The 27925-nt window shown below is 43.3% G+C and overlaps 1 protein-coding gene across 1 annotated transcript; it reads left to right on the top strand.

Annotated features, from left to right (window-relative positions):
• Window positions 1–210: 210 nt before the first annotated feature.
• rimbp2b (RIMS binding protein 2b) lies at window positions 211–27925 on the top strand. The gene is made up of 22 exons (XM_028414096.1): window positions 211–328; window positions 1711–1815; window positions 3618–3668; window positions 5824–6028; window positions 6528–6676; window positions 7114–7190; window positions 8233–8342; window positions 8424–8559; window positions 8608–9296; window positions 12575–12726; window positions 13032–13217; window positions 13377–13697; window positions 13794–13943; window positions 14173–14337; window positions 17578–17686; window positions 18190–18315; window positions 19601–19782; window positions 19903–20071; window positions 20476–20579; window positions 21436–21507; window positions 24759–24893; window positions 27517–27925. Exons 2-22 carry the CDS (start codon window positions 1714–1716, stop codon window positions 27712–27714), a joined length of 3588 nt encoding a protein of 1195 aa, XP_028269897.1. The 5' UTR covers window positions 211–328; window positions 1711–1713; the 3' UTR covers window positions 27715–27925.

The raw sequence follows: 27925 nt of genomic DNA, 5'->3' as shown, positions 1-27925 counted from the left end.
AGTGGGACATCTGAGTTCTAAAAGATCTTTGGAGCACTGTGAGGAAAATAGTGGAAAGTAGAAATGTCCAAAGGTAACTAAGTATATTTACTTCATTACTTGACAGCACTGACAAAAACATAGGATTGACAGAAGGTGTACTTTTAACATAACTGGTTTGAAAGGTAAGAAATCTCTCTGCTCGCTGCTTGTCCTCTCTGCACAGGTGAAAGCTGAGTATGCCCAGCTCAAAGAAATCCTTGGTGCTGTGACGCAGGAGAGAGACTTAGCCCTGTGGGAGAGGAACCAGCTCCAAGGCAAACTGGAGAACCTAGAGCAGGTGCTCAAGGTGAGGAAGCTGGCTCCAAGGGCAGACACTATTTGTCAAACCTGTGTGCATTTCTAGTTCTAGTGGTCCACCTATCCTGGGATGCTTATTAAGGTATTTTATGGAGCCTATCCCTTAACCCTTTCTCCTACCTGTGCTACACTGCCTCCATCTGGTTATGTTCCGCTATACTGTCTAATGTCCTCGACATGTCTGTTGCCTTCCAGTGTCGTGTTGGGAGGTCTGACCAGGAGCTGTGAAAGAGTAGAAGCTTGGAGCAGTCTACCCTCTTTCCTTTCCTCTTTCACCCGTTCATGTTGTCCTCCCCCTACCTGATGTGTCCCTCCCTTCCTTTCCCCCTGTACCCTCTTCCCCCCCTGCTAGATTTATAAGGTATCACTGCTATGTCCATCTGTTGGGGAGCAGCCCTGTTCAGTCCCATTCTGAATGCTTTCTGTCCACCTCAGTGGCTGTGCTTATTGCTCCCTTTATCTGTGGGCTGCTTACCAGACATACGAATGGTCACGTGGCTATAAGACCACAGCACTGTGGAATGTGATTTATGCATGAGGCAGGACAAAGAGTTTGGCTTTATGATAATGGGAGGGGGAAGAGGAGGAGATAGAGAGACCGGGTCACCCTTACCCTTAATGATGATAATGTCACCTACAAGTTTGATGACATTACCTATCTTAAACCTTAATTCTTACTGGCATGAAAGTGTCATTTGCTTCTTTCACCTTACAGTGTCGCAAATATTCACACATAGTGGGAGCAGTGATGTGACTGGATGACACAGGCATACTGTGTTTTTAAAGAGCCTAGCATTCAGTCCCTTGTATTGTATGGCTTCTTTTGTTGTTATGGATGACCACAGACAAGTGAGCACGCTACAGAGTTTGCTCACCCTTTTCATGTAACATTAAACCCTGTATTGATCATGTAAACACATCACTGAGGACAGCTTTGTAAATGTCTCAGACTTCCAGCAGGCATTGTGTTACCTAAAGGGGGCAGCAAACCTGATTGTTGATTGAATTTTTGTTAATTCACACAGTAAAGCATCTCTGGTCCTCATCCATAAGCACTTTTTGTGCAAAATTTGATCTGAGTTTTTTCGGCAGATCATTTGACATGAACATGTCCTCACATGGCACTGGCTGTGACATAATTTGTGTCTTTTTGTTTTTTTTAAGGGTTTTAAAGGGCAGTACACTGTTAATCAGCCTCTGTGTGTGTGATGTGTGCACATGTAACACCTGTGTTGTCGAAGACTGGAGATGCATTTTTGTGTTGAATCAGTGCCATTGGATTTTAGTTCCACTAACAGCAGCCCTTTCTATGCCCTCCCTCCCCCACAATTTTCCCCTCCGGCTCTCCATCCCTACACCCCTTGCGGACAGCATATGCGCGAGGCTGCGGAGCGGAGGCAGCAGCTAGAGTTGGAGCATGAGCAGGCCTTGGCTGTACTCAATGCAAAACAGCAGGAGATTGACCTTCTTCAGAAGGTAAGAGAACTTAGGTCGCATATAACACACACACACAGCACAATGAGGGGCTGGGCTTTCTTGTTTGCCCAGTTATTTGCCTGTGTCATGGGTCAAAGAGCTTTTTGTTTGAACATCAATGTACAACAAAGGTGAAAGTCAATTGTGTAATAGAGAGCACAGTTTTTCACCATAGACTGAGCTCACCTCTCACAACATTTTTATTAGCAGCACTACTGCTGTAGAGCACCCTGTTAACCCCATCCTTCAGCTGCCTTTTCCAGCGCAACATTTCTAGAGCGCTCCTATTGTTATAAATCAGACATTCAGTACCCAAAGTAGATATGACACATTTAATGGGTTGCTTTAAAAAAAAAGAACAACCCAGGCCATTTGTTGGTCTGGCTTCGTCTTCGGTGCACTGGAGCTGACTGTAATGTCAAAGCAAACACAGCAAAGGCTGAGATTGCTGATAGTGTGAACGTGACAGGAATTGTCACCAATGCCTTCTCTAGAAACAGTGTTTGTGCCCCAGAGTTGCTGCTATTGCTGCTGCAGCGTTCTATCTTCACAGTCAGCCTTTCACAGGCAGGCGTTCTCAGCTTTTTTTCCCTCATTAACAGAAGCTCATTACTGCCTTATCTTCCTTCAGACACTGGCTGCTCTCTGTATTCTCCCAAATTAATTGCCTGCAAAGTAGATTTATGAAATTGTAAAGTCCACAGATGCTCTCATATTGATGTGGAACACTTATTTTTTTCCCAACAGATGTTACTTCCTCCCATAAGAAAAATGACACCTATTATGATGTGCATGGTTTGAACCTTTTATTACACTGCCTGTTACACTGTTACACTGTCAGTTTAGGCAGATGAGGGGTCTCAAACTGAAACTACCCAGATGCCAGACTCCTGCAATATGTAGGCTGTAGCTAACCTTTCTCAGAACTGTCTCAGCTACAGGCCAGCTCTTCTTGTAGGTCTGCAAAGACCTGTGAGTACAGTAAGGCGATGCAAATGAAACAACTACAACACAAATGCTAAATCCTGACAATGGAATTTAGTCACAGCGGAAGTTAGGCCCAGAAGGGATGTTGATGAAACTGTCATAAATGTCGTCTTATTGTACTGCCTCTCTATACTTACACTAGCGAATGCTAATGTTGCTACAGTTAGCTCCATAATAGCACGTTAGATGACAGAATATAAAAATATAAAGGCAATTATCAGCATTGTTTATTTGTGACAAATAGCAGCTGCACTAATTGTAAGCTAAAGAGCAGCACTTTTCTTGCTTATATCAAACACACAACATTTCTGATCCTCATTCACTGTGTAGGCAGAAGATTGAGGAATCCACCAGTTTCATCAACATCCATTGTGACTATTTTGAAGGCTTTTGCATTAATGTTGCAACTTCTTGCATATATGTTGTTGCTTTCATATCATACCTTTTTCGGCTTAGTGGGTAGGGTTTCTCCTGTTGTTCCTGTGTTAAACCTGGCTCCTGGACTTGCAGTTTGAGGCCCCAGGTTTAGAGAGACTAAGGCAAATTTTTTTAAGCCAGTGCTTCATCAATTATGTTACACCTGTCTTGCATGTGGATCAGTGTTTGTTGTTGCATAACTCACTGTTTGACAAACAGACTTTAAAGAAACATAAAATCGAAAAGGTGAAAGTGGTGTTATAAAGAGAGTTGCAGGTCTCATAGGCTTTTCACCCTGAGCACCAATGAACGAGAAGATGCCTTCATTGGTGTTTAAAACTGAAACTAAACTGCCATATAATCTGCAATGAAAGTGAACTGCACCCTGTGTTTCCCAGGCTCAGGTTGAGGCTAAAAAGGAACATGAAGGTGCTGTCCATCTGTTAGAGGTGAGCGTCTGGACTCTGGGGTTGGGGGGGAGATGTGTGTTTTTGTGGTTGCTGCACAAGGATATTGGACTAATCAGCCCCAATGTACATGTTTACATTTCCTGTTCCTCATGACCCCACTTCCTGCTCTTATCGACTTCTAAAATATGGGCTGTTTGCTTTTTACAATACTTTAACAAAATATTACCTTTGTATTCTAATGAGGTGATGGATGCGTGTGTGTCAGACAGATTGTGCTTCAAGATTTGTATGAGTGATCACATTGTGCTTAATTTCTTTCCTACATCTCTTTTCATTGTATGGATGTGTGTTTATGCTTATACAGAACCACTTGGACAGCATGCAGGTATTTCAGAATTGCTTTTATTTATTTACTTGATATATTTTTTTACACCTTTGCGACTAGTGTAGTTAACAGGAGTGCACTGCCCCCATGTTTACCTGGCCCAGGAAGTGATGTAACACCACTTTACACATTCATCAAGGTCTCAGCCTTGAATTTAGAAGCAAAACATGATTATGCCAAACGGTAACATAAAACATACATCAGTTATGAAGTGATAGAATGTGGGGGTCATTGCTTTTTTCTGGTTTTCATAGCAGTTCTGAGCTGCTTCAGACTACCCACTCAAAAACAGATTCACAAGCGGAGGACTTCTTGCGAGACTGAAACATGACTGAGAGCACAAACTGGAGGGTTTTCTGACTTGATCATAAAGAAAAATTCAGCCACTCTCATTTAACAATTGATGAAAAGACTTCAATCACAAAATTCAGTTACAGAATTACGGATCAACTTCAATTAAATATAAATGCCTGGGGCCTCACTCACCGACCTCAATTCCACATAATCAAAGCCCATCAGCATATGGCACACAAGTGTAACTTTAGAAAACAAGACATGTGTGAACAGTATGTTTATATGTGAATAAACAAACAAAATCACACAGCAAATACATCATATTTAATTAGAAATAGAAACACTTACGGTACATATTTTTCTTTCTTCCTGAGTGTAAAAGATTGTATTTATCAGTGGACACATTGCCAGACAGTGAAGAATGTGATCCTTTTTCTTTGTAGCGTTGCATGTATGTTATCCAGCATGTGTTTAAAAACTGTCTCCTTGCCATACAGCTGAGAACTGTATGATGCTAAAAAAACTAATAATTCATACTTGAACTATTTCTACTTCTAAACACAGGATTACCTTTGTTGTCAGTGTGCTATCAGCATGTTCTATCCAGCAGCAACCTGCCTGCATGAAATGGACTCAGTGTCTTAATACCAGCAGAAAGTACCGAGGCAGAAGGTGCTGCTGCTGCGTGTTGGGCAGTGCTTAAAAAATTCCACGATAGCTTCAGTGTGTCAGCTTGAGATTGTTGTCAGACTGAAAAGTGACTGCTGACACATTGTGCTCAAGCACCTGGAATTTCCATTGTACCTGCCCAAACAACGACGTGGAGTTTGTCAGTGTTAGTGTGTGGAATGATGTTTTCTGCTCTTAACGTATATGGACGGTGTCATTTCATATTTTTCTTATTGGTAAAATACCACAAAATCAGCACTACAAACAATATTAAGTAGATTACAGAACATAACCAAACATATACTTATGTTTTTATGAGCTGGGAAATATTTTCAGCTGCAGATATTTGTTTGGGATTGACTGCTCCACCAAGATTGTAAAATGAAATTCTTTTTGAGGTATTATTGACAATAAGAAAAATGATAGAATATCATCAGCCTTGCCCTCTGAGACAGTTCGGATACTGCCTTAAAACCAGAGTTTTATTTATTTTGTCTTGTTGTTTTTTTTATTTATTTATAGCATTACTGTACTGTAGCTGTGCATGTGATATGTATACTGTACTGTCAGTAGTAAAGAGAAGTCATTTCAAGAAGTTTTTCTCTGTAATGACTGATCCATGTCAGAGGTTTTACAGTCTGTTTTCTATCTGTGTGTGGACACTAGAGACAGTATGAGTACCTACTGTAAATGTGTTTACTTAAGCTTCATGTTCATACTATTGTGTTTTAAGTTTTTCTTTTTGTATTGCTCTCCCATCCTGTTTCCCCTCTTCCTCATTCTGCCTGTCACTCCTTTCTCGATGACTCCCCCCAAACCCCCCCAAACACACCTCACCATTATCAGGCCAAAGTGCGTGAGCTGGAGGAAAAATGTCGGAATCAGAGTGAGCAGTTCAACCTCCTCTCAAAAGAGCTGGAGAAGTTCCGGCTGCAGGCTGGAAAGTTTGACATCCTCAGCACTGAACCCCTAACTGTATGTGAATCTCCAGGGTCTCCCAACAAATCATTGTCACAGCTCCTTAATGGACTGGCTGCCCCCATAGAGAAAGGTTTGTAGTTAATTTATTTTTTTGCTTACATTGTCTTACTTGCACACTGCCTCACTGAGCATGTTAAATGTAAATGTCCATGACAGCACAATTACAAGAAGACTGAACAGTACAGTTTGTTTGAAGGGTTACCAGGAGACATACTCTTCTGTCTAAAAAGCACATGGCAGCATGGCTAAGGTTCACTAAACTGCATCTGAACAAAGAACAACACTTGTGGAACAATGTCCTATGGACAGATGAGACCAAAGTGGAATTCTCGTCACAATGTCTGCAGGGCCGAGCGCGGCGGTGGAGGGCTGATGATTTTGTTTTTATACAAGAACAGAATTAAAAGAGGGTTCTATATAATAAATGTTCTAGAGTTAAACTCTGCTAAAACAGTAAAGAACTAACACATTTGCATTACTCTGCAGTCTGCAGTAAGCACTTTGAGTTGAGACTATTCTTCTTGTTCTGCTATACTGTGATCTGATGAAACATTGTGTTTGTACCACAGGCCATGAGGCTCCAACAAGCAGATCTTTGATATCCGAGTTTATTCGACCACTCCAGATCAGTGGAGACAAGCCCGAGCTCCTCTCTGTCAAGCCGACATTCCTCAGTCGTGGCCGAGCCAGCAGTCCAGCTCGGGCTTTCCTCTCTGAGGTATCTGAAAGTGTCTCTGTATATCTAAATACTGTAGCATGCATAGCTTTACACATTTCTGCATTCAAGATCCAAACTAAAACTGTGTGCCTCCAAAGTTATGAGGTGTGATTGCAACAGAAAAATTATGCTTTGTGGCACTGTGCTGTCAAAATCAAACTTACTGCTGTCCATAAAACTCATACTTCTTTTATCTTTAAACAGCTCTGTCTATCCTTAGACAGTTTTTGGGCAATGCCCATTTATTTTAATCTAAGTAATTGTCCTGAACAAGAGAACATCCACACAGCAGGGGTGCCGTAGGCCTTCTAGTTGCAGGCTATTTGGGATTGATCAAAATACACACAAGCTTTACAGAAATTATTGTAGCTCTTTCATTTTGCCTCTGTGCATCTTTATATAACATGTTATTTTTATGTAAAATGTTTATTTTGTAGATGGACAAGCTCAGTGCAACTACCAGGTCCAAACCACGGTACACGGGAAAGGTCCGTCTGTGTATCGCTCGGTACAGGTATGTGTGCACCATGTGACCAAAAATAAACAGATATAATATACCTTTATGGCATTCAGTGTGAGCAGCAAAGTAAGAATTTCATTGTACAGGGAAACCAGTGCATATGACAATAAACGCTTTGAATCTTTGAATCTTGAATGCAGCTTTAATTTTAGTTGTACAGGTGGAAATCTTAATGCTGCATTCTACTAAATCTGCACCTGAGGATTGTTTGCATTATTGATTGATTATTTATGATCAATCAATCAGTGTATTTTGGACATTTTACAGACAAGCCAGTGAAAAATGTTACGGTTTTAAGGTTCCAAATGTCTATTCATATGCTAATTAAATCATATAATGAGGATTTATATCATCATTTTGTGTGTGTTTTGGCATCCAGTTTTAACATAGCACAAAAAGTGTGGAAAACTTGCCTGTTCCGATGTCAAGGCCACCCAACATATGTCCTCATCACCCTTTACCAGGCTTTACAAATGTTTAATGGGGTGAACATGGTGCCAGAGAAATGGGGACGAGCGAACACATGATGTCCACTTTAGTCCATATAGTGTATTTTAAGTCCTCTTAATACCTTTTCAGGGTAAAAGGAGCTTTTATTTGAGACCTTCAGACAACACTGCAAGAAGTGCATGATAATTAAGAGCTGGTCAAAAATCTTTTACAGTAAGTGGAATTGTGTGTTCAGTGTATACAGTACAAGTCATGGACAAAGCTTGTTGAAACTATTTACTTCCTTTCAGAGAGCTTTAGGCTGTAGTCTTAAAGATGATTCAGTGTTTCTATCTCTAAAGAAATTACCTGTCAGCACAAAAATAATTGGAATCCCCAATGCTCAGATGTGAGAAACAGAGCCAGAATTCTCAGCCCACGTTCCCCTTAGCTCGGTCATATTTATTTTCATATAAAAAGCACAGAAAACAATAGAAAAAAAAACAAGGTTTGTATGTTCAAAGCAAAGTTTTCTTTGCAGCTTTTTGGACAACAAAACTATAGAACTAAAGTTGTGTGACATATTCATTATTTCTTTTCATTATAGTTACAACCCTTATGATGGGCCTAATGAGCATCCTGAGGCAGAGCTCCCCCTGGTGGCAGGAAAGTACCTCTATGTTTACGGAACAATGGATGAGGATGGCTTTTATGAAGGTCTGACCTTTTATTTATTGTTTCATCTTTTGTACTTCACCATGACACATCAGTACCAACAATCTCCTTTTGGTTTCTCAGGAGAGCTGCTGGATGGACAACGGGGACTTGTCCCATCCAATTTTGTGGATTTTGTCCAAGACGAGGATACACCCTCGATCCAACATCGGGAAACAGTGGCTAAGGAATCTGGCTACCTCAACCACAGTAGCCTGGGGCCTCAGAGACTGGGGGTCGGCACAGTAACAAGAACAGGCATAAGCAGGCTGCTGTCTGACAGTAAACTAGACTGTCTAAGCACCAGCAGTTTGGGTATGGACCTCCTGGGATCCTCCAGCAATGGAACAGGAACCTTGGATGTCAGCATTGACGAGGTTGGTGAAGACATTGTGCCTTATCCCCGCCGCATCAACCTGATCAAACAACTGGCCAAGAGCGTTATTATTGGTTGGGATCCACCAGTGGTCCCTCCAGGCTGGGGCTCCATCAGTGGCTACAATGTCTTGGTGGATAAAGAGGTTCGCATGAGTGTCCCCTACGGGGGCAGGACAAAGTCTCTTATTGAAAAGCTCAATCTGGCCACAAACACCTATCGTATCACAGTGCAGAGCATCACTGACCGGGGCCCATCGGACGAGCTCCGGTGCACTCTCCTCGTGGGGAAGGACGTGGTGGTGGCACCATATTACCTGCGGGTGGACAGCATCACACAGGTCTCGGCTGAGCTCTCTTGGATGCCCAGCAATAGCAACTACAGTCACACCATCTTCCTCAATGGTGCAGAGTATGACATGGTCAAGGCTGGGGGTTATAAGTACAAGTTTTTCAACTTGAAGCCGATGACAGTTTACAAGGTGAAGGTTGTCGCGCAGCCACATCAGGTGCCTTGGCAGCTTCCCATGGATCAAAGGGAGAAGAGGGAAATATCTGTGGAGTTCTGCACCCAGCCTGCAGGTCAGCCTCTAAAACATTTCATTTATTAGTTCTTTGAAGCACAGCAATGCGGAGCTTTTATTCTGCTTGTATTGCCACTATTAGACCTACTGGGATATTTTTAGCGGTGCTAGCATGGCTCTAGGGATGCCAATGTCAGTGTGTTGGTTGGTTGGTCCGCCCTCAGTCTCATGGAGTCCTTGGTGGAGACCCATAGCATTAATACTGTGATAGTGGATAGTGGATAGTGGATAGTGGATAGTGATAGTTACTATGTGGAGATGATAAGAAAAGAGATAAGATAAAACTTTATCAATCCCGAAGGAAATTCTTGTGCGAGAGGGTATCAACAGTGGGGACAACAGTGGCGCAGTGGGATAGCAGGGTTGTCCAATAACCGGAAGGTTGGTGGTTCGATCCCAACAACACTGTTGTGCAAGACACTTCACCCTAGCGGCGCGCCTTGCTTGTATGACACTGCTTGTGCAGCAGCCGTAACGAATTTCCCTCTGGAAATGCAGTTACGTACAGAGTATAAGTGTCATTAAAATCCAAATCAGAGTACAGTATGAGCACAATATATGAATGCATGGATACAAATATAGACCAGTGGAGGGAATGACAGTGATGCATGACATGATCATCTAGCTCCTCTCCCTACAGAAAGGGGAGGAGTTATACAGTCTGATGGCCACTGGCAGGAAGGTGCTGCTGCTGTGTGTGCTGCTGTGTGTGCTGCTCCTGCTGTGTGTGCTGCTCCTCGGTAGACTCAGTCTACCGCTGAATGTGCTCCTGTAGGACAGCAGTGTGTCATGCAGGGGGTGAGACGCGTTGTTACGAATACTGAGGAGTTTCCTCAGTATCCTCCTCTCCGTCACCTCCACCACAGACTCCCAGTACCGAGCCAGCCTTCCTAATAAGCATGTTGAGTCTGTTGGTGTTGGCCGTCTTCATCCTGCTGCCCCAGCACGTAGAAGATGATGCTGGAGACCACCGAGTGGTAAAACATCTGCAGCATGGACATTAAAGGACCTGACTCTTTCCCTTCTTGTATATTGCCTCTGCGTTTATGGACCAGTCCAGTTTGTGGTCAATGTGGACACCCAGGTATTTGTAGCTGTCCACAATGTCCACATTGGTACCTTTGATGCGGACCAGGTTTGGGAGTGTCTGGTGCTTCCTGAAGTCCACCACCAGCTCTTTTGTCTTTGTGACATTCAGCTGTAGTTGGTTTTGTTTGTACCACTCCACAAAGCTGTCCACCACACTCATGTACTCTGCCCCCCGACCTCTGCTGGTACAGCCCACAATGGCAGAGTCGTCCGAGAACTTCTGCAGGTGGCAGGACTGTGAGCAGTGTCTGAAGTCTGAGTGTGAACAAAGCAACATTTAGTTAATAGCATTTAAGGCTTGATAATTCCCCTTATTAGCTTCTGTTAAATCATTATAATAGAGCTCAAAAGATGATAAGGATTCTAAATTGGCCATAGGTGTGGGTGTTACTGTTGTCTTTGTGGGGCCCTGCAATAGACTGGCAACCCATCAAGGGTTGCCAGAGATAGGCTGCAGCGACTTTTGTGTGAAATGTATATTTATGATCAAAGACAACCCTTGTTGTTGTGCCTGCTCCTGACAGCTCTCTGGTCTTCACTAATTTCACTAATAATTTACATCCAGTACAGGAATCCATTACTCAGCCACAGGCTTCAAGTCCATTACATTTACAAACCTGACAAACATTGTAGTTATTTTTTTTATCTCTCCCCAGCCACTTCTTAGATTGCCCTTAAGGATTTGTGCGTGTGCTTGTGTAATAAGACACATGCATGACAGAAAAAAGAGAAATCATTGAAGAAGCATTCTCTGAAAAAGAGCTGCATAACACTAAAAAAAAAGAAAAAAAAGTCACTCGCAGCCAAATTAGTGTAAATAGTAAGCATAGATCTCTGGGATTTCTTCTCCCATGAGACTCATTGTTGCTTACAGTTGCCAGAATTTACTTGAATCTCACAGCCTTTCTTTCTGCAGGAAAGAAAATGAACAGTGATTCTTTTTTCTTCTTCTTCTTCTTCCCCCGCAGCCAACTGCATTGCTAAATGTATAGGTGCAATATAATGTGGGTGCAAATTAAATATGGTTACATATTCTTGCTTTTGAAGTGCTCAGGGTGAGAAGATGAACACTTATTGCCTATGAAAGCAGTTGAGCTAACAGAAAAATGATGCAGTCATGTAATGAAAAAGGAAAGAGTGTGAGGTTTGAATTGACATTTTCTGTTGGCAGCTGACAAGCCCACATGTTGAGAGTTCATTAAATGGTCTATCTATTGAACATGTTAATTAGAGGCGTCCGAAATAGTCTTGGTATTGGTGGTAGACGAATGTTGTCAATAAGTAGGACGACGTCTGGGAGCACTACATTAGGCTTTCACACTCAGCATGTGTTCTTCAAACAAGCATCTTCATTAGCCCATCATGATACATATCAATGCCCAACATATTTATTCTTTTTTCTTTGTTTGCTTGTTTTGTCACATGTGCCACCAACTGGTAATCAGTGTTTACTGTTTGTCTAGCTAAATAAAAGTGAATCCACTCATTGCACTTCTTAGAGGATCTTGTTGTTTATGACAGGGGTAGTTTAAAAAATGACAAGAGCAAATAAAAACTCCAAACAGCCGCTGCCACTCTTCCAGCTGACAGTCAGTGCAGAGATGTGATTAAGAATGTTCCAGTGTAGATGCTCGGACACACTCGGCACAGCTGCATGTTCCGGTTTTGAGATACTGCTGACTGCATCTGCGCTCTCCTGCTTGCTGTGTGACTGCAGGTGAGCGGCAGCACTGCACAGATGGGTTTGTTGTTTAGTATGCAGGCAGCGCTGACAGATTGTGGAAATAGCAAACTGTGTTTTTCTGATGCTCTATGGAAAATTGTCAGCAAGAATCTGGCAACAGGATATTGCTGTACATACAGTGACGGCTCTGTGTTGGCAAACTAATGTGCCTGATGTGCATATGAATGAGATGTATACCATTTATTTAGTCAACAAAATACTACAAACGGATGCATTGGAACATCATAAATAATTTACCTCAGATGACTGGTTGCACATACTGTACCAGCAGATATGCATGTATTTTAATTTTATTACAAATTTTAGCTGTTTAGCTGGAATGAATGGGAGAAGCCCTCAGCATCAGTGTTAGCACATGTATTTTTAAAATAGGCAGGAATGGTCCAGCCACTGTTAAGTTGTGTTTTTTTCTCCTTATCCAGTGTGTGTGTTGGGCTTTCCAGGGCCTCCGCTCCCTCCCCAGGAGGTGCAGGTTCAGTGTGGTCAGACACCCGGGGTCCTGCAGGTCAGATGGAAGCCGCCACCTCTGACATCTTCAGGAACCTCTAATGGGGCCAGTGTGATTGGCTATGCCGTGTGCACAAAGGGACAAAAGGTACTCTTTTTTCTTTCTTTTTTTGCTTGAGTCTTTCTTATAATAAAGATCTTTAAAGAGACAGTCTTTGCTTTTTCTCAGCACTGATTTCTGTGAGCAGTGCTTTATTGCCACCTCCTGGAGAAATTATTAAATGCTGATGTTCAGCTTAAAAATAAAACAGTCAATCACATTTTTGCCAAATAAAATAACATTGCCAAGGTATGAAAGCTACAATTGGTGTATGTTTGCATTGAGGTTAGTGTTATTATGCTGATATTCTAAACTGTCCTTTGCTAAGGACTCTTGTTCCTTTGTGAACGCAGATAGCAGAGGTCTTGTACCCCACAGCAGACTATGTGACGGTGGACTTAAACAGGATTCAGTGTCTGGAGGCCAGGGAAGTCATTGTAAGGACGTTATCGACACAAGGAGAATCCCAGGACTCACCTGTGGCCCTCATCCCGCACAATCTCTTGGGGTCTCCACGCCTCTCCCACAGAACCACACCAGCCCCCCATTCTATGTCCCACTCGCAGCCCCATCCAGTACACCCACAAACCCACCCTCCTTACCCATCAACGTACCCCCCGAACCACCCCCAGCCCCAGGTGCAGCCTCTTCCCAGAGCGCAGCCCCACACATTGCCACATGCACAGCCACACACGCAGCCCGTCCGCCACCCTCCGCCTCAGCCCCAGTCTCATTTTCAGCGCCACCCCATGTCCAAGTCCAAACTGTTAGTAAGTGCCAGAGAGCCAGAAACCAAAGAGCATGAGGTCGGCCTGCGGCAAGCGCAGCCCTGGGAGCGCTCCCCGTCTCCTCTGCCTCCCATGCGTGGACCCAACCTGGAGCCGCCGCACTTCCAGCCACGACGATCCCCCTCTCCTCAAAGGATCCTACCGCAGCCTCAGGGAGTCCCCATCCCCAACACCATCGCCAAGGCCATGGCCAGGGAAGCTGCCCAGAGAGTGTTTGCTGAGGGCAACCGGGTGCGTGAGCATTTACTTACACAGCATTTTATCCCAACATAAAGACTGACAGTTGGTGTGTTGACACGTTTCTTTAATGTAAATGCCTCTATTCAGGTTGAGAAAAGGAATATCTTTAGCGAGCGAGGGAGCGGCTTGCATCCACTCAACTCTGATGAGGAGGAGGACGGCTATGACTCTCCTCATGCGAGGAGGAGAGGCGCCTCAGTTGATGAATTTCTCAGAGGATCAGAGTTGGGCAGACAGGTACATTAAGGAAATTCAGTGTGCACATCTGCTGTTTATAGAAGAGAATGGATACAGTTGCATACATGACTAATCACAATTAGGCTACTTATTAGCTACATACAGCATCAATATTAGTGGCTTTTATTTTGTAGATGAATATAAGTGACTTTGGTTTTGTAGGTCAATGTTAGTGGCTTTTGTTGTCTAGAAAATGTTGTGTCACTGTTCTCTGTCTTATGTCCCTCAGCATCATCATCATCACCACTACAGCCACAGCGAGGAGTACCACACAGAGAGCAGCCGGGGCTCTGACCTGTCCGACATAATGGAGGAGGACGAGGAAGATCTTTACTCTGAGATGCAGCTGGAGGAGGGCCGCAGGCGCAGTATCAACTCTCACAACACTCTCAAGGTATATATTTATCTGCTCACCTTCAGTTTGCAGTGACCAGAGGAAGGACAGAGGAAGGAGAGGAGAAGCAGGGGTTTAGAGAAGGAGAGAAGAAGGGAAGGGTCCGACCTGCTATGTCTCTCAAGCTCTTAAAACCAGGCACATCATGGCTTTGCCCGGCTAAACTCCCATGCTTTTGCGTTAAGCTGAATCAGCCTCCCGATCCCAGCCTTGCTACTCCACCTCCACCCCCACCAGTGCTGCTTTATTCATTCCGAGCTGAGCTCACAGGAATGGCTGTGTACAAACAGCTGTATGAGATGCATGTGAGATGGGAAGGCTGTGCACTAAGAAAACTAAAAAAGACTGAGGAGTTGGTACTGCATTTTGATGCTGTTTACACTGCACCACAGTCAAGTGTTAGAAAATGAAACTGAACTGTAAATATTAATATGCTGTACTGTGTCAAAGGGTCATGGCATATCAGATGCATAAGGGAATCTCATTTAAGTGAGTACTTAAATGGAAATATTCACTTTTGTTTACGTCTGTCATGTGTTTAATTTTTAAAGCTACTGTTGTCACTTGATTCTGTCTTCATTTGGTCTGTCAGTGGGGATGTGTGGTCGTGAGACAAACTGCCATCATGATGACAATTTAAGAGAGAGAGAGGCTGGCTGGTCTTCTGGATTGTAGCAGAAGCCAGTAAATCAATAGGGTCATGTTTTTGTTTGTGCAGTAATGTGGTGTTCCTCTGAGGGGGTGTACGATGGTGTATTAACTCTTTTATACACCAACAAGGCCTCTACTTATTGTCATCACCATCAAAATCAATGTTGACATCTTCCATAAATGTCTGTAATAATATTATGTATTGACATTTTCATTTGGTATTGTGAAGGAAAGTGTATGTATTGCCACATTTTTTGCTATGGTTTTGTGTGAACACATAGAAAGAAGTTGTGTACCTGTAGTGGTTGATTCTTCTCGTCACTCATCTTCACATAAATTCATAGCTTTATTAAAGATTCATCTGCTCATTTCATCCCTCACCTGTGGCAGTAGGCCTGTCACTTACTTTTTGTATCTATGGATGTTGGATGTTTTCACTCCATCTTTGAGCCTTGACAGATTCCTGTTCAGAGCATGCCATTTCCTCCTCACGGAATGAGACTGCATGTCTTACTACATTGCCACAAATAACTAATTCTGTCTTTATTTTGTCTTTCCTCCCTATTTGTTCTATTCACATACTGTGTTGTTTCCTGCCTGTTCTAAAACCTTCGAAAAACTTTTCAAAAAACCCCTCACAAATACTCTAACTGAACCTTTTGAATTGAACTGACTGTCAATGAACGATAAAATTATTGGACATTGCCTCGTGCTCATGATGAAGGCATATTACAAGCGCCAGGACTTAGCTGAGGAAAGAGACTGCTGGGATCTCCAGAGGGAGGTGGTGAAGCAGAGGTCGCTCCGCAGCAAACGTCTCCACAGCATCCCCGAGGTGGCTGAGGAAGAGTCAGACAGCGTGGACATCATGGGTCAGCACCTGTGTTTTGAAGATGGTGGACGGCCAGGTACACCGCACGCTCAGAGGAGGATGTACCCCCAGGATGCTCACATGCGCAACCATGCCGGTCCGGGCAAGACATATCGCCTACAGCGCCAGCGCTCCTCCCCGCGCTTCACTGACAGCCGCTACTGCTACATCTCAGATGACCGCATCTTGGGACGACCAAACCGCCAGAACACCAAGAGTCCTGACAGTGGTTTAGACTGCGGCAGCGAGGAAGAAGGCTCTCTAGGACGGGGCCATAGAGGGCACTATGCTCATGGGAGCCCCATGCGTGGGCCTGTGCGTGTCATCCACTGTGAAGGGCCAGTAGAAAAGCGGGCGCTGGCTATGGGACGTAAACGAACTCTCACCCGCCAGTGCAGTGTGGAGGAGGAGTTCTCTGACATGCCAGTGACTGCAGCCAAGTCGGTACACACGGGTGACTTTAGAAACAGGGAGCACTTTGGCCCTGGTCGGGAGGTCGGGTCACGAAACTACTCCAGGGAAGGGGCCCTAAGCGAGGGCAGGCTGAACGAGCTGGACAGGGTCTATTACAGCCCCCACAGGGAGGCTAGGGCCCAGTCTTTGTCCAGGCTCAACCGGGACCAGGCGCTGGTGTGTGATTCAGACTTTCTGCTGTACTTTCCATCAGCAAGCTGCAGCCATTCTGTTTTCTTAATGTTGTCTGTTTTTGTTCTGATAACCCCCTTGCTTTCATTTGGTATTTCTTTTCTCATTCTTGACAAGTTATCATGTGTTCATGGTTGGTCTGATTTGATGTTTTGTTTTTGTGTGAATTACTTTGCTTGTATTGAGAATGTTAGGTGGATTTTTAAAGCTTTAAATTACCTAAAGGCCATTTACAAAAGTTTTGATTTCTCATGTCTTTGAAGGGAAATGCTCCATATAGAGGCAAATCTGTGCAGGGCATGGGGATGTGCTGCCCTTGTCTTCCCTGCCCGTGTCTTCTCTGCCAGGTTCATGCATTGCTCCATGCCCTCAAGAGCTGCAGCCCATGGCGCTCCACCCTGTGTTTGGGGCTTTATTTTAGCATCTCCTGCCTTCCATTTTTATAAAAAAAACAAAAAAAAGCAGCCTTCAGGGATTCATGTAGCCTTCAACTCATATGCATCATCACATGCTTTTGCTCATTTTAGAAAAAAAATAAACAAAACAAACAAAATTGTATTCATCACATCATTTAATAAATGTTTTGATTATTATAAGCCAGTGCCTCAGGCTGAAGTGTTAATGGCTTTGCCCATCCAACCTCATCTTCATTTTTGATCACACTAACCCTTCACTTCTACTTCTTCACATCCAGTCTGTCTTCATCTATCATTTGTCTTCTGCTGTCATTTGCTCGCTTTTCTCATCAAGGAGCTGACATGCACAGAACAAAACAAAGCAAACAAATGGTCTTTAGCTGAACATCCGACCCCCCTCTGAACCCCAGTCATGTTGTTGTGTTGGGGGTTCATTTGAGTTACTTGTTTTGATAGTTTTTTGGGTTTCATTATTGTTTTCTTTTTTTTTTACTATTATTTTGCCTCCCTAAGGACAAATGGAAGCCACATCATTTGCTCTTATGGCTTTTTAGTTGTTTAAACAGGATTGTTGGAAGTGTTTGCTTGTCTTCACGTTGCAGACTTGTTGTTGTTCTAACATGTTATTTGTTGTTTTTATTCTTTTGTGCTCTAAAGATCATTGGGAACTCACCGTCACATGGAAGTGCTGATCGTGTGGACCACTCAGGGAGGAGGCCGGTTCACATCGGCACCCCCCCTCAGCGACGACCCATCCCATCCATTGGTTAGTGAGGTCAACACATGAGGATCACCACCTGCAGGGCCACTGATGTTTGTGCTAATTATACCATGCGTTTCCCCATATGAGCTGAGCTGTACATTCCCCCCTCCCATAGAGCTTAAACACCCACATAGACCCGTTTTTGTGGGGTGTTTGCACACCCCTGTAGCTGTCCATCTTCATGAGCTGGATTCGCCAAATGTTCACACACAGCTTTGAAGGAAAGTTATCTCAGACACACCCTTTATGCCTGTGTTCACTTGTGGGTTAACACGGTTACATGACTACCCTATCAGACCTCCCTGCAACAGTATAAGCATTGCTGTTTACACCCAGTGACTCCAGAGTGAAACCCGTTGCCTTGTACACCCCTCTCCACACCTTAAGGGCAACCTCATCATCCTACTGTCTCAAGCATGAGTGAATGGGCCGTGGGGCAGAGCGAAGTATGTATGTGTGTGTGTGTGTGGGGGATCTCTGACCATTGTGATTGGTGTCTTCTGTAGAGATCACCATGGACAGTAACAGTGAGGGGAGTGAGGGGAACCTCTCACCCGTCAAGGAGGATGTTTACTATGGCAGTGTAGCTCGGCGCAGGATATGGCGATCTATGTCCTCAGAGGATCAATATGGTATGTGGTGCAGCTTCTCTCCAAGATGACAATTCACCATTAATTTAAAAAAAAGAACCAAGAGTCGTTCTTGAACACATGCAGTGATATCATTGTGGTCTGTGTTCTGTGCTGGACAGTTTAGCTGCTTTGTTTAGTTTAGCTCAGCTTAGTTGAATAAAGCTGACGGGGGAGGACAAGACTGACCACTTCCCGTTGCTGGAGAATGAAAATCCCTTCCCTGTATGTACTATACCTTCAATCCCAAGGAACTCCAACTCACCCACTCTTCCTATTCACCCTCCATATAGCAGCCCCCCCCACCCCACCCCATTGCAATTTAGCCCAGTCTCTTAATCTTTCCCTCCTCTTTTTCCTTCTCTTCCTCCTTTTAGAATATAGTAGCTAGTTTCCTTTGCTAATCTTGCATGCCCTGTTTATGATACAGTGAGAAGGAAAGACACATTACTGGATGAATTGCCTTGTTGGTATCACACGGTTGCACTCTCATAACCTTTGCCGCCATCCAAATCAGTTTTACACTTTAAAAGCACATTTTACATCTTCCAAAAAGCATATTTCCATTTTTACTTCGTAGTTGCAATTTTTCTGAGCCATTATTCAGACTGCCATTGAAACATTTAACATGGTGATCCATGAGAAGCATGGGGAATTGATATCAGGTTCATCCCTTCCCCCTCACTGTCCCTGATATCTGCGTGGCCAGGAACTGCTGGGCCATTTGATGTGTTATCTCCTGTGGGAACGTGCCACCTTTGCCCCTTTCTGTTGTTTTTGTTGCTGATCATTGTTTCCAGATGTGGTCTCTAAGCATGACATTTGATGTAGTAATGCTCCCTTCCCATGAAACCATGCATGTTAATTAGCCTCTGTGAGATAAGGCAGTGAAACAGCAATGAACCTTAGTGCAGTGTTACTCATCCTGGTGTGCACAGTCGTTCCCTTGCAACCACCCCCACCCCTAAACTGCTTGTTGTGTGCTGTGTTGTGGTGTGCTGCGTTCTGTGATCGTTGGTAACTGACATGGCAGCAAGCAGAGATGTGTGAACAAAGAACCCTGCTGTACAACAGTCATATTGTATAAGCTTCTTTTGCTCATCACAACCGATTAAAACTTAAACTATATTTATCGCATACAGCCTCTGGCTCCTTTTTCACACATGCATCTCATCGCCCTCTCCCCTGTCAGCTCTAACAAAGAGACATCTTCTGCTTTCATTGCCTCTACAGCCAGCGTGGCTGTTTAAGGCTGGTAGTAGCAGCAGAGGCCTCCTCTATGTTTCAGACGGCTACGGTGGGTGCAGACACGGCCGGGGACGACGATCTCCCGATTACTACGAGGAATCGGACCAGGAGGAGATGACCCGGGTGTTTGTGGCTCTGTTTGACTATGACCCCCTGTCCATGTCTCCAAACCCTGATGCTGCTGATGAGGAGCTGCCATTCAAGGAGGGCCAGATCATCAAGGTACTGTCACTACTAACACACACAGGTGAAAAATTGACAAAGCTGTCTAAACCAAAAAACAGATTTGTTTCTGGTTGAGCATCCTCCCATGACATTTTTTTGTTGTTTTTTGTCGCTCAGGTGTTTGGGAATAAGGACAAGGATGGTTTCTACAGAGCGGAGATCCATGACCGAGTGGGCCTAATTCCTTGTAATATGGTTTCTGAGATCCAAACAGAGGATGATGAAATGATGGGCCAGCTCCTTAAACAGGGCTTTCTTCCACTCAACACTCCTGTGGAGAAGTTAGGTGAGATGTTTTCTCTTGTTTGCTCCTATGACCTCTGCGTGTAGCTGGCCAACCAAATGCTGTACTGACCTGTTCTTCTGTCCTCTATTTCCTACTTAAATGTGCTTTTCTGCTTTCCTGTTAAGTGAACTGCGACCGTTTCAAAGATGGCCGCTCAATAAATCGCAGGTCCAGAAAATCCAAGAGAGGTCCGTGTTCATTGAGACACTCTTCTGCTCTCTGCTTCATCCTTTTTCACTCTTTACTTTTCATTTCCAAACTTCACTAAAGTCACTTTACTAACTTACTTACTTCACTAAGTTTTTTCCTAGTTACTAACATGAGTAGTAATTGTATTAAAACAATTTATTACATTCTCACTACAGATTACTGATTTTCTGAATTTTGATTTTTCTTCTTTGCAGAAAGAAATAGGCGGAGCGGTCGTCAGCATCCAATGTCGACGCGGAGGATGGTGGCTCTGTACGACTATGACCCACGAGAGAGCTCCCCTAACGTTGATGTTGAGGTAGAACCCTCTAACAGCTCCACTTTGTGTTGAACAATCTGGCTGAATCATCATTAAGAGACATAAAAACAGTCAAAGTACAAAACATTCTGGCAATGTTAAAAGTTATATAAAAAAAGTTTGTTTTTGCCAGACCTAGTAGTATCAATGTTGTCTAAGTCTTGAGACATGTCAAATTACTCATATACATGCAGGAGGAGTTCACTCTGTGTTAGGTAGAGAGAGGAAAGCATTGTCCCACACTGTTATTATTATTTTGGCCCCCTCCCCTGGTTTCACTTATTCTCACCTTTCTATTGGCACTGCAACACAGTATGAAGGCAACAGGCTGAATGAGGAGGTGAGTGAGGGTGAGGAGGGTACGGTACTGTCTTCTTTGTGTGTGTTAAATTCCCCCGTTTGTCAGAGTGCAAAGGAGGAGGTGGGCTTCAGACTACAGGCCACGGCCCTCTGTTCTTGGTGGTCCTGAAAATCAGCCCCTCCCCCATGCATTGCCTGAGCCAGCATCCTCCTTCCTCGGTTTGGTCTTTTGTGTCGACCTCTCTCTCCTACATACTGTACATGCGCACTGTTTGGTTTGTGTGTTTTTGGATACTCCCATATAGGAGAGATGTGCCCAGTGTGTTGCACTCCTGTCTTCAAAGTTACAACATTTGATGCATTTACAGTTGGCAACAGTCCATCTGCAGAGACTGAACTGATACTCTTGTTTAAGATGCATCACATTGGTTTGGAGAAGGAAGCACAACATTTCAAACTCATCAAACCCCACCAGATTTGATGTTTTTCTGCACTTGAACTGCTGTAAAACAACAATTAATACGCAGTAGCTCAAAGTCTTTCCTTTTTTTTACAGGCTGAACTTACATTCTGTGCTGGTGATGTCATCACGGTTTTTGGTGAAATAGATGAAGATGGTTTTTACTATGTAAGTACCTAGTTTTCTTTTATGTGTGAGAACAATACAACAATATAAGGTGAGGATGTTCTTTCATTACCTTTGTAGAAATGCACCAAACCACATATGCCTTTAGTTTTTACCTGAACTTATGCCCTCTCATTGACTTTTGTCTCTGCATGTAATCCTAGACAGACTCCAGATTTTGAGATCAGGGCTCTGTGGGGGCCCTATGATCTGTTAACATGCTGCTTGTTTGTCTTTCGCTTAAAGATACTGCGCATGCTCCGCAGTTGCGTCATTCATGTATACATCCAACAGTCATGAACAACTATTACAGTCAAACACACAACACAGTACCTTAAATGTCCCACACCCACATTAGGAAATAAAGTTTTTCTACTGGAAAATCATACACCTCCCACTTGGCCTACTGATCCTGGAATTCAAGTAGGCCACCATAGCATGTCAGGCTTGTGAATATGGAATTTCACCCCATGCTTATGCACTTATATTTATATAAGGAGGTGCTACATCTTAACATAACTAAACACAAACACTAAACACAAAACCGAAACACACCATGGTGGGGATCCTTTGCCGTCCTTTACCAGCCTAAACACACCATGGTGGGGAAGTCTCTTCTTGCTCTTCCACTGGTAGCAAAACCACCAGCCTCCTAGCATCCCTGTGTAGGATGGTGGAGGGGCAACTCTCAACGTCCAGGTTTCTCCTGGACTGTCCACTGAAAACCGGCCAGCTTTGGCATGTCCTCACCTTCACATCTCGTACCACCCCCTTTATGTCAGGGCAGGCTTCCACCACCCGACCCAGCCTGAACCGACCCCTCAGTGCGTTCTGGTTAACCATACTAGGTCCCCCGCCATGACGTTCCGGTCAGGTGCGTGCCATTTTTGTCGGATGAAGAGGCCCAGACCTGCTAGCTGATTCCACCGCTTCCAGAATTTATCAACCTCGATCTGGATCGCTCTCAGACATACGGCAAGGTAAGTTGGATACTCAAGCTGAAGTCATCCCATTTCCTGAGGACTCAGAAGCTCCGCTATCCTTAACCACCATGGCCTCACCACCAGGATCATCTGGGTTTGAAGCTTTCTTGATCTGAGCTCTGGTTAGGACTGCCGAAAAAGCCTTTCTCTGGATTTTGCTTACCATCTCTCTAGTACCAGTACCAGTGGGAGAAACTAAACAACCACTCCACAGAAGAATGGCTCAGCACAGGAGAGCCACCTCCTCAGGACAAGACTCAGCTGTTCACATTTTAGACAGAGAGGAAAGGTGGTATGAAAGAGGAGTCAAGGAAGCCATCTATGTTAGGCTGGAAAAACCTTCCCTTAACAGAGGTGGTGGCCTCAGACATCATCTTTCTACCACATACAATGCAGTGATTCCATCCATTCCCAGGAAGTTTGCACATACTCACAGTAAGAACAAAGGGCTGTCAACCAGTCCCCCTCCGGCAGTTTCATAGTCGTTAGCCAGTCGTTAGACACACCTGGCCCAGTCAGCCAGAACATCACAGGTAAGTATGGAAACATTTAGTGCTATTGTTTTTTCAGTTTTTAAGTTTTTACCCAGACCCACCCACATAGGTCTGTAACCACATATAAACCATGTTTCCCCACCAAACAGTTAGAACTGATGAAGCTGCTTGGATGAGCAGCGAAACGTCTTCTAGAAAACTCCACAAGTCCAGACGCCTTGCTTCAATCTTCTCTACGTATGATGACCTGGATGACTGAGAATCTTCATCAACATGTCTTCTCAATGACCATCCTTTCGTCTTTCATGTGGGAGAACTGGTGTAATTTTGCAGTTTCACGCATGGCTACCTGCGCAATGCATCCCGCCGGTTTGTCACCCATGTTCACCCTCACAATAGCATAGTCCTCAATCTCATCCTCTGGTGAGTCCTTTCACAAGAATCGATGCACATGGATCTCTTGCTCCTCCAACCATAGCGAGTTATACATCTTAGTGATATCCCCAATGGCTGCGTGCACACCCTCTCGGAATCTTAGAAGCACTGCTCTGATGGGATTAAGGACGTCTGGGCCTTTAAGTAAAATGCTGTTCATGCTAACCGCTCCAAACTCCTGACTGCTGTTCCATACGAGACGTACTGGCGTAGTCACTAAGTGTGGATTAGGTGCAGTTAGATGGCTCACCCACCACACAGGCCCTTTCCAACTGTCCATCATGTCCTTGGTGAGCTTAATGGCTGCTTCTCTCGCCATCATCTCGTGGACTTGTCTCTTGTAGACCTCTTTTCACATGGGGGTCTTTCATAAGCCGTTTCTCTGTCCTCAGAAACGTTGCTTCCACAGCCTTCCGGTTGTTAGGAAGAGAAGCTGGGTATTCCTTCCAAGGATATTTAGCATTCCAGTGAGGCTGGTTGTGGGTGTCATTCTCTTTAAAGGTCAGACCCGCCCTTATTATCTCCAGCTCTTTCTCGTCAGCTAGGGACATCTCCTTTCCTCCTGGTGGGCATTTTCCACAACGACACCCTCCACAGATGGGAACACAGTCCCATTTTACCAACTCAAGGACACCTTATTAGGGTTGGCTTTTCATTTCCTTCCGGGTCTCAGGTCCCGTCCCCCCATCTGTCGCTCTCTGCTCGGGGCTTGTGTACTCTCTTGCACGGCTCTGACCATTCCATGAAAAGGAGTTCATGGTCCATTCTCCGCTCTACACCTCCATGCTTGACAGTGTGTATAGAAGTCTGTACATCTTCTGATGATCAATTCATCAAGGACTGATGATCAGCAGCACCTGCTGCAGCTCAACTAATTAAATCCTATAGACGCAGGAAGGGAGAGGTTTAGTATTGAGCACATTTTTCATTTCTTTTTTCTTCTTTCTTCTTTTACTAAATAAACAATGATATTAAAAAAGTTATAGTGATATGTCTGAAGTTGTGTTTGCCTAATACTAAGAAACTACATCAGATATTTGATAGAAACCATCAGTATGTTTAATGGGTTTAATTGAGCAGTCTTATGATTTACTAAAAAATGCAAGTTGAGTGCATAACAGCTATTGGAATTTACACATTTACACAGTGATTTTTTTTCCTGATAGCATGTCCATATTTCAAGATAACAATGCTAGGACTCACTGTGAATGTGTGTTATAATCAAAGCTAAAAAAGGGCCAATAACGTGACTTTTTTTGGTCCATGCAGTGTATGTTTCAGTTTGTTTGTACATGTGGAGCAGAGAACAAAGGGAGTTTCACCGTATCTGTGTGTTCCACAGGGCGAGCTCAACGGACACAAGGGACTTGTTCCTTCCAACTTTCTAGAAGAAGTGCCTGATGATGTAGAGGTTTTTCTAACAGACTCACCATCTCGATACCCCCAGGACACTCCAGCACGGATAAAGACCAAAAGGGTACATGCTCCTTTGCAGTACTAGCCCTCTGTCATCCATTTGCTCTTTTTCAGTTCCCTCTATCTCCTTTTAGTTCTGTCTGTGCGTGTGTGTCTCATTGATCCAAATACAATGGGATTTTTGACTTTAGGCAATTACACTGTAAATAAATAGATGTCTATGAAAAAAGACACTTTTAAGACTAATACTTGACAGAGGTACTTTTATTTTTCATGTTTACTGCTGTGAAAGAGGGGGTGGTGGGGAAGTCTGCATTGTATATTACATGGGTATATTGTATTCATAAAGCATTCTCGATCAAAGTAAAATGGAAGGAAGCTCCTGTGACTTTTTACCTGTTATGTAACGTCTTCGAAAACAGAAAAGACTTTTTTGCACATGCATATTTAGCATTTAAACAGATGCTTTATGAATATATTCTCTGTTTGATCATTTCTAATAGAGTAAATAGTTTTGTTGTACTGAAAGATGAACTATGTAGTCTTTAGCTCAGCATGGTATATAGCCCAGATGCATGAATCCTTGAACATTTTATATAAAGATAAGTCTAGTGTAGTAATTTTTGTATCTGCTCCTGAACGCCTTGTTTTGTAAATTGCTTTCTTGTAAAGTAGCACGCAGAGGTCACTTAGCCTATGTTGCCATCAGAGAATATAATTTCAGAAGTAATTATTACCTAAATGTAAATATGTGATGTTATTTTTGTGTTTAACAAATAATGCAATTGTTTAAAAAAAATATGAATAGGTGTCATCAGATGTTTCTTTTTCTTGTGTTCTAATTTGCCATTGGCATAGTGCAAACTATTGAAATGCCATCACCATATTTTTTTTTATTTCTTTTCCTCACCTGCTTGGCAAAACAGAAGAAGAGTGTTCATTTCACACCTTAAAGGCTCTGTTTCCGTCACGTAAGTGAGCAACTGAGGATACCAAGATTACGCTCCCCTCGTCTAATGCAGATGACATGGGTACCCTTAGTTTCTGGTATGCAACCTGTACACTTTGTATGACCCTTCCTTTAGGTAGTGTTAGGAACCCATTTTTCTATCAGGATGCTCAATACTGTTTGTTGTCAGGACAGAGTGACCCTAGCCAATGCATTAGACAAGAAGTATGGTATCTTCAGTTGTTTCTCTGAGTGTTGTACATGACAATGTCCGTCTCCTGCAATAAGTCTCCTGCTGTAACTCATGGTAAGCTAAAAGGCCATTATTGCACAATTATTCTCAATTAAAATGAAGTACTGCTACAAATTAGTGTCACTGCACTATGATGCTATTGCATCTAATCTATGCAAAAACCCAAAAATGCAAATTTTAGAAATTTTTTTCTTTTGCTTTTATTTAGGATAGTTTTTGTTGTATATATAGATATATATATCTATATATACAGAGACATAATGTAAAAATACAACTATATTTAATTATCAACTCAGTTCCAGATTACTGTTTAATGACCAACTAATAGTGACTGGATTAAAGTGAGACTATGCCACTTTTGCTGAACAACAAAAAAAGCTATTGCTAATTGCCACAACACACAGCAATATTTATCTGCAATATGTTTTTAATAATGGTTTTTAATGTTTACACAAGATCCAGTAAGGCTGCAGCAAAATTTCTTTTAAATTGCCCACATTATGGGTTTGAAACCAATAATAACCTTCCTCATGTTTATGTCCACTTTAGTTCACTTAAAGTGGATGTTTACCTCTGTTTTTAGGCTGTGTAGTTTTAAGTGCATATTGTAGACACATTCCACCACAATGAATTCTGGGATAGGTAGTTTTTTGTGGCAAAAGGATCTTATTCTTTGCAACCAGAGCAGTGATCTTGGCCACATTTGAAGGAGCCTTGGAAAGCCACACAGTCCATCCTCTAATACAGCCCGTAACATATTGCCATCTAGCCAACATTAGCAGCTGCTGTGCAGTTCAATTCTATATTTTCTGGCACGTCCAGTGCCTCAGAATGCTTAGTTTTTAAATGATATAGTGTGCATGCAGGCTAAACAGCATCTTAGTTGTATGTTTATTCTAAAAGTTGCTTAGTCTTGCTTTAATCCTTTCTAATGTGCAAATGTGGCACATAGGCCTACAAACGTAGTACATACGTGTATCTTCTCAAAGTGCAATTGAAAGGAGCCTTTTAGTTCATGATTACAGAAAAGGAATAGTGACTAGTAACTCTGTAACCCAGTTGTATCAGTAAATATCTATATTTAAGAGGAAGGAAAGTGAATGTGATATCAATGTCCCACTTGTCCCAAAAAACAAATGTATCTGTTTATGTAAGAGGAACTACCCTTTGATAGTCATTGTTGGGAAATGTCACCTTATACTAATGTGGAAGTTAGTCAATGTCATGCATAAATTGTGTTGTTGTTGTAGCTTATTTATAGCAGTTTCATTTAAAAAAAAATTATTCATTGTATCTGACAGAAGGGGGGGGGTATATCTATACCTGAGTGCACAGGACATCATCCAGGGAGGTAGACTTCAGAACTATGGTGGCCCTGCTGAGACAGAAAGGACTTAAGAGAAGGAGGGGAGTAGTGACTGGGGTGTGAGAGACGGCTGGCTTTTTAACACCCTCAACTGTCCCTTACGGGTCTCCCATTAGGTTCCATTGGACAAATCGGGTCAGCCCAGAAGAGCAGCCTCTCCCACAGTGCGTCCACACATCCCTGGCTCTGGCCCTGCCACCGTGGGGCCCGGCAGTCCCATCAGGGCCCCAATGGACATGTACTCCTCCAAAAAGAAAAAGGGACTGCTCTCCAAAGGAAAGCAATTATTACAAAGACTTGGCGCTGTAAAATAAATACTTGGAGAGTCTCATCCACTTCCTCGCAGTGTTTAAAAAAACAAATGTTAATGTGGCATTTGTGAGCTTAGCAAATGCATCAGTCTTGTGCATCTGTTGTATACTAGGATATATGTATTTTGTTAACAGTATCATCTTCATATTTACAGTAACATTTCAGAATATGGTCCCAAGACCTCATGGTGTTGGACGACGTAGTATTGATATT

This window comes from Parambassis ranga, chromosome 9 (genome assembly GCF_900634625.1).
Source record: "Parambassis ranga chromosome 9, fParRan2.1, whole genome shotgun sequence".
NCBI lineage: Eukaryota > Metazoa > Chordata > Actinopteri > Ambassidae > Parambassis > Parambassis ranga.
Note: the sequence above shows the minus strand (reverse complement) of the source record. Positions and strands in the feature narration are given on the sequence as shown.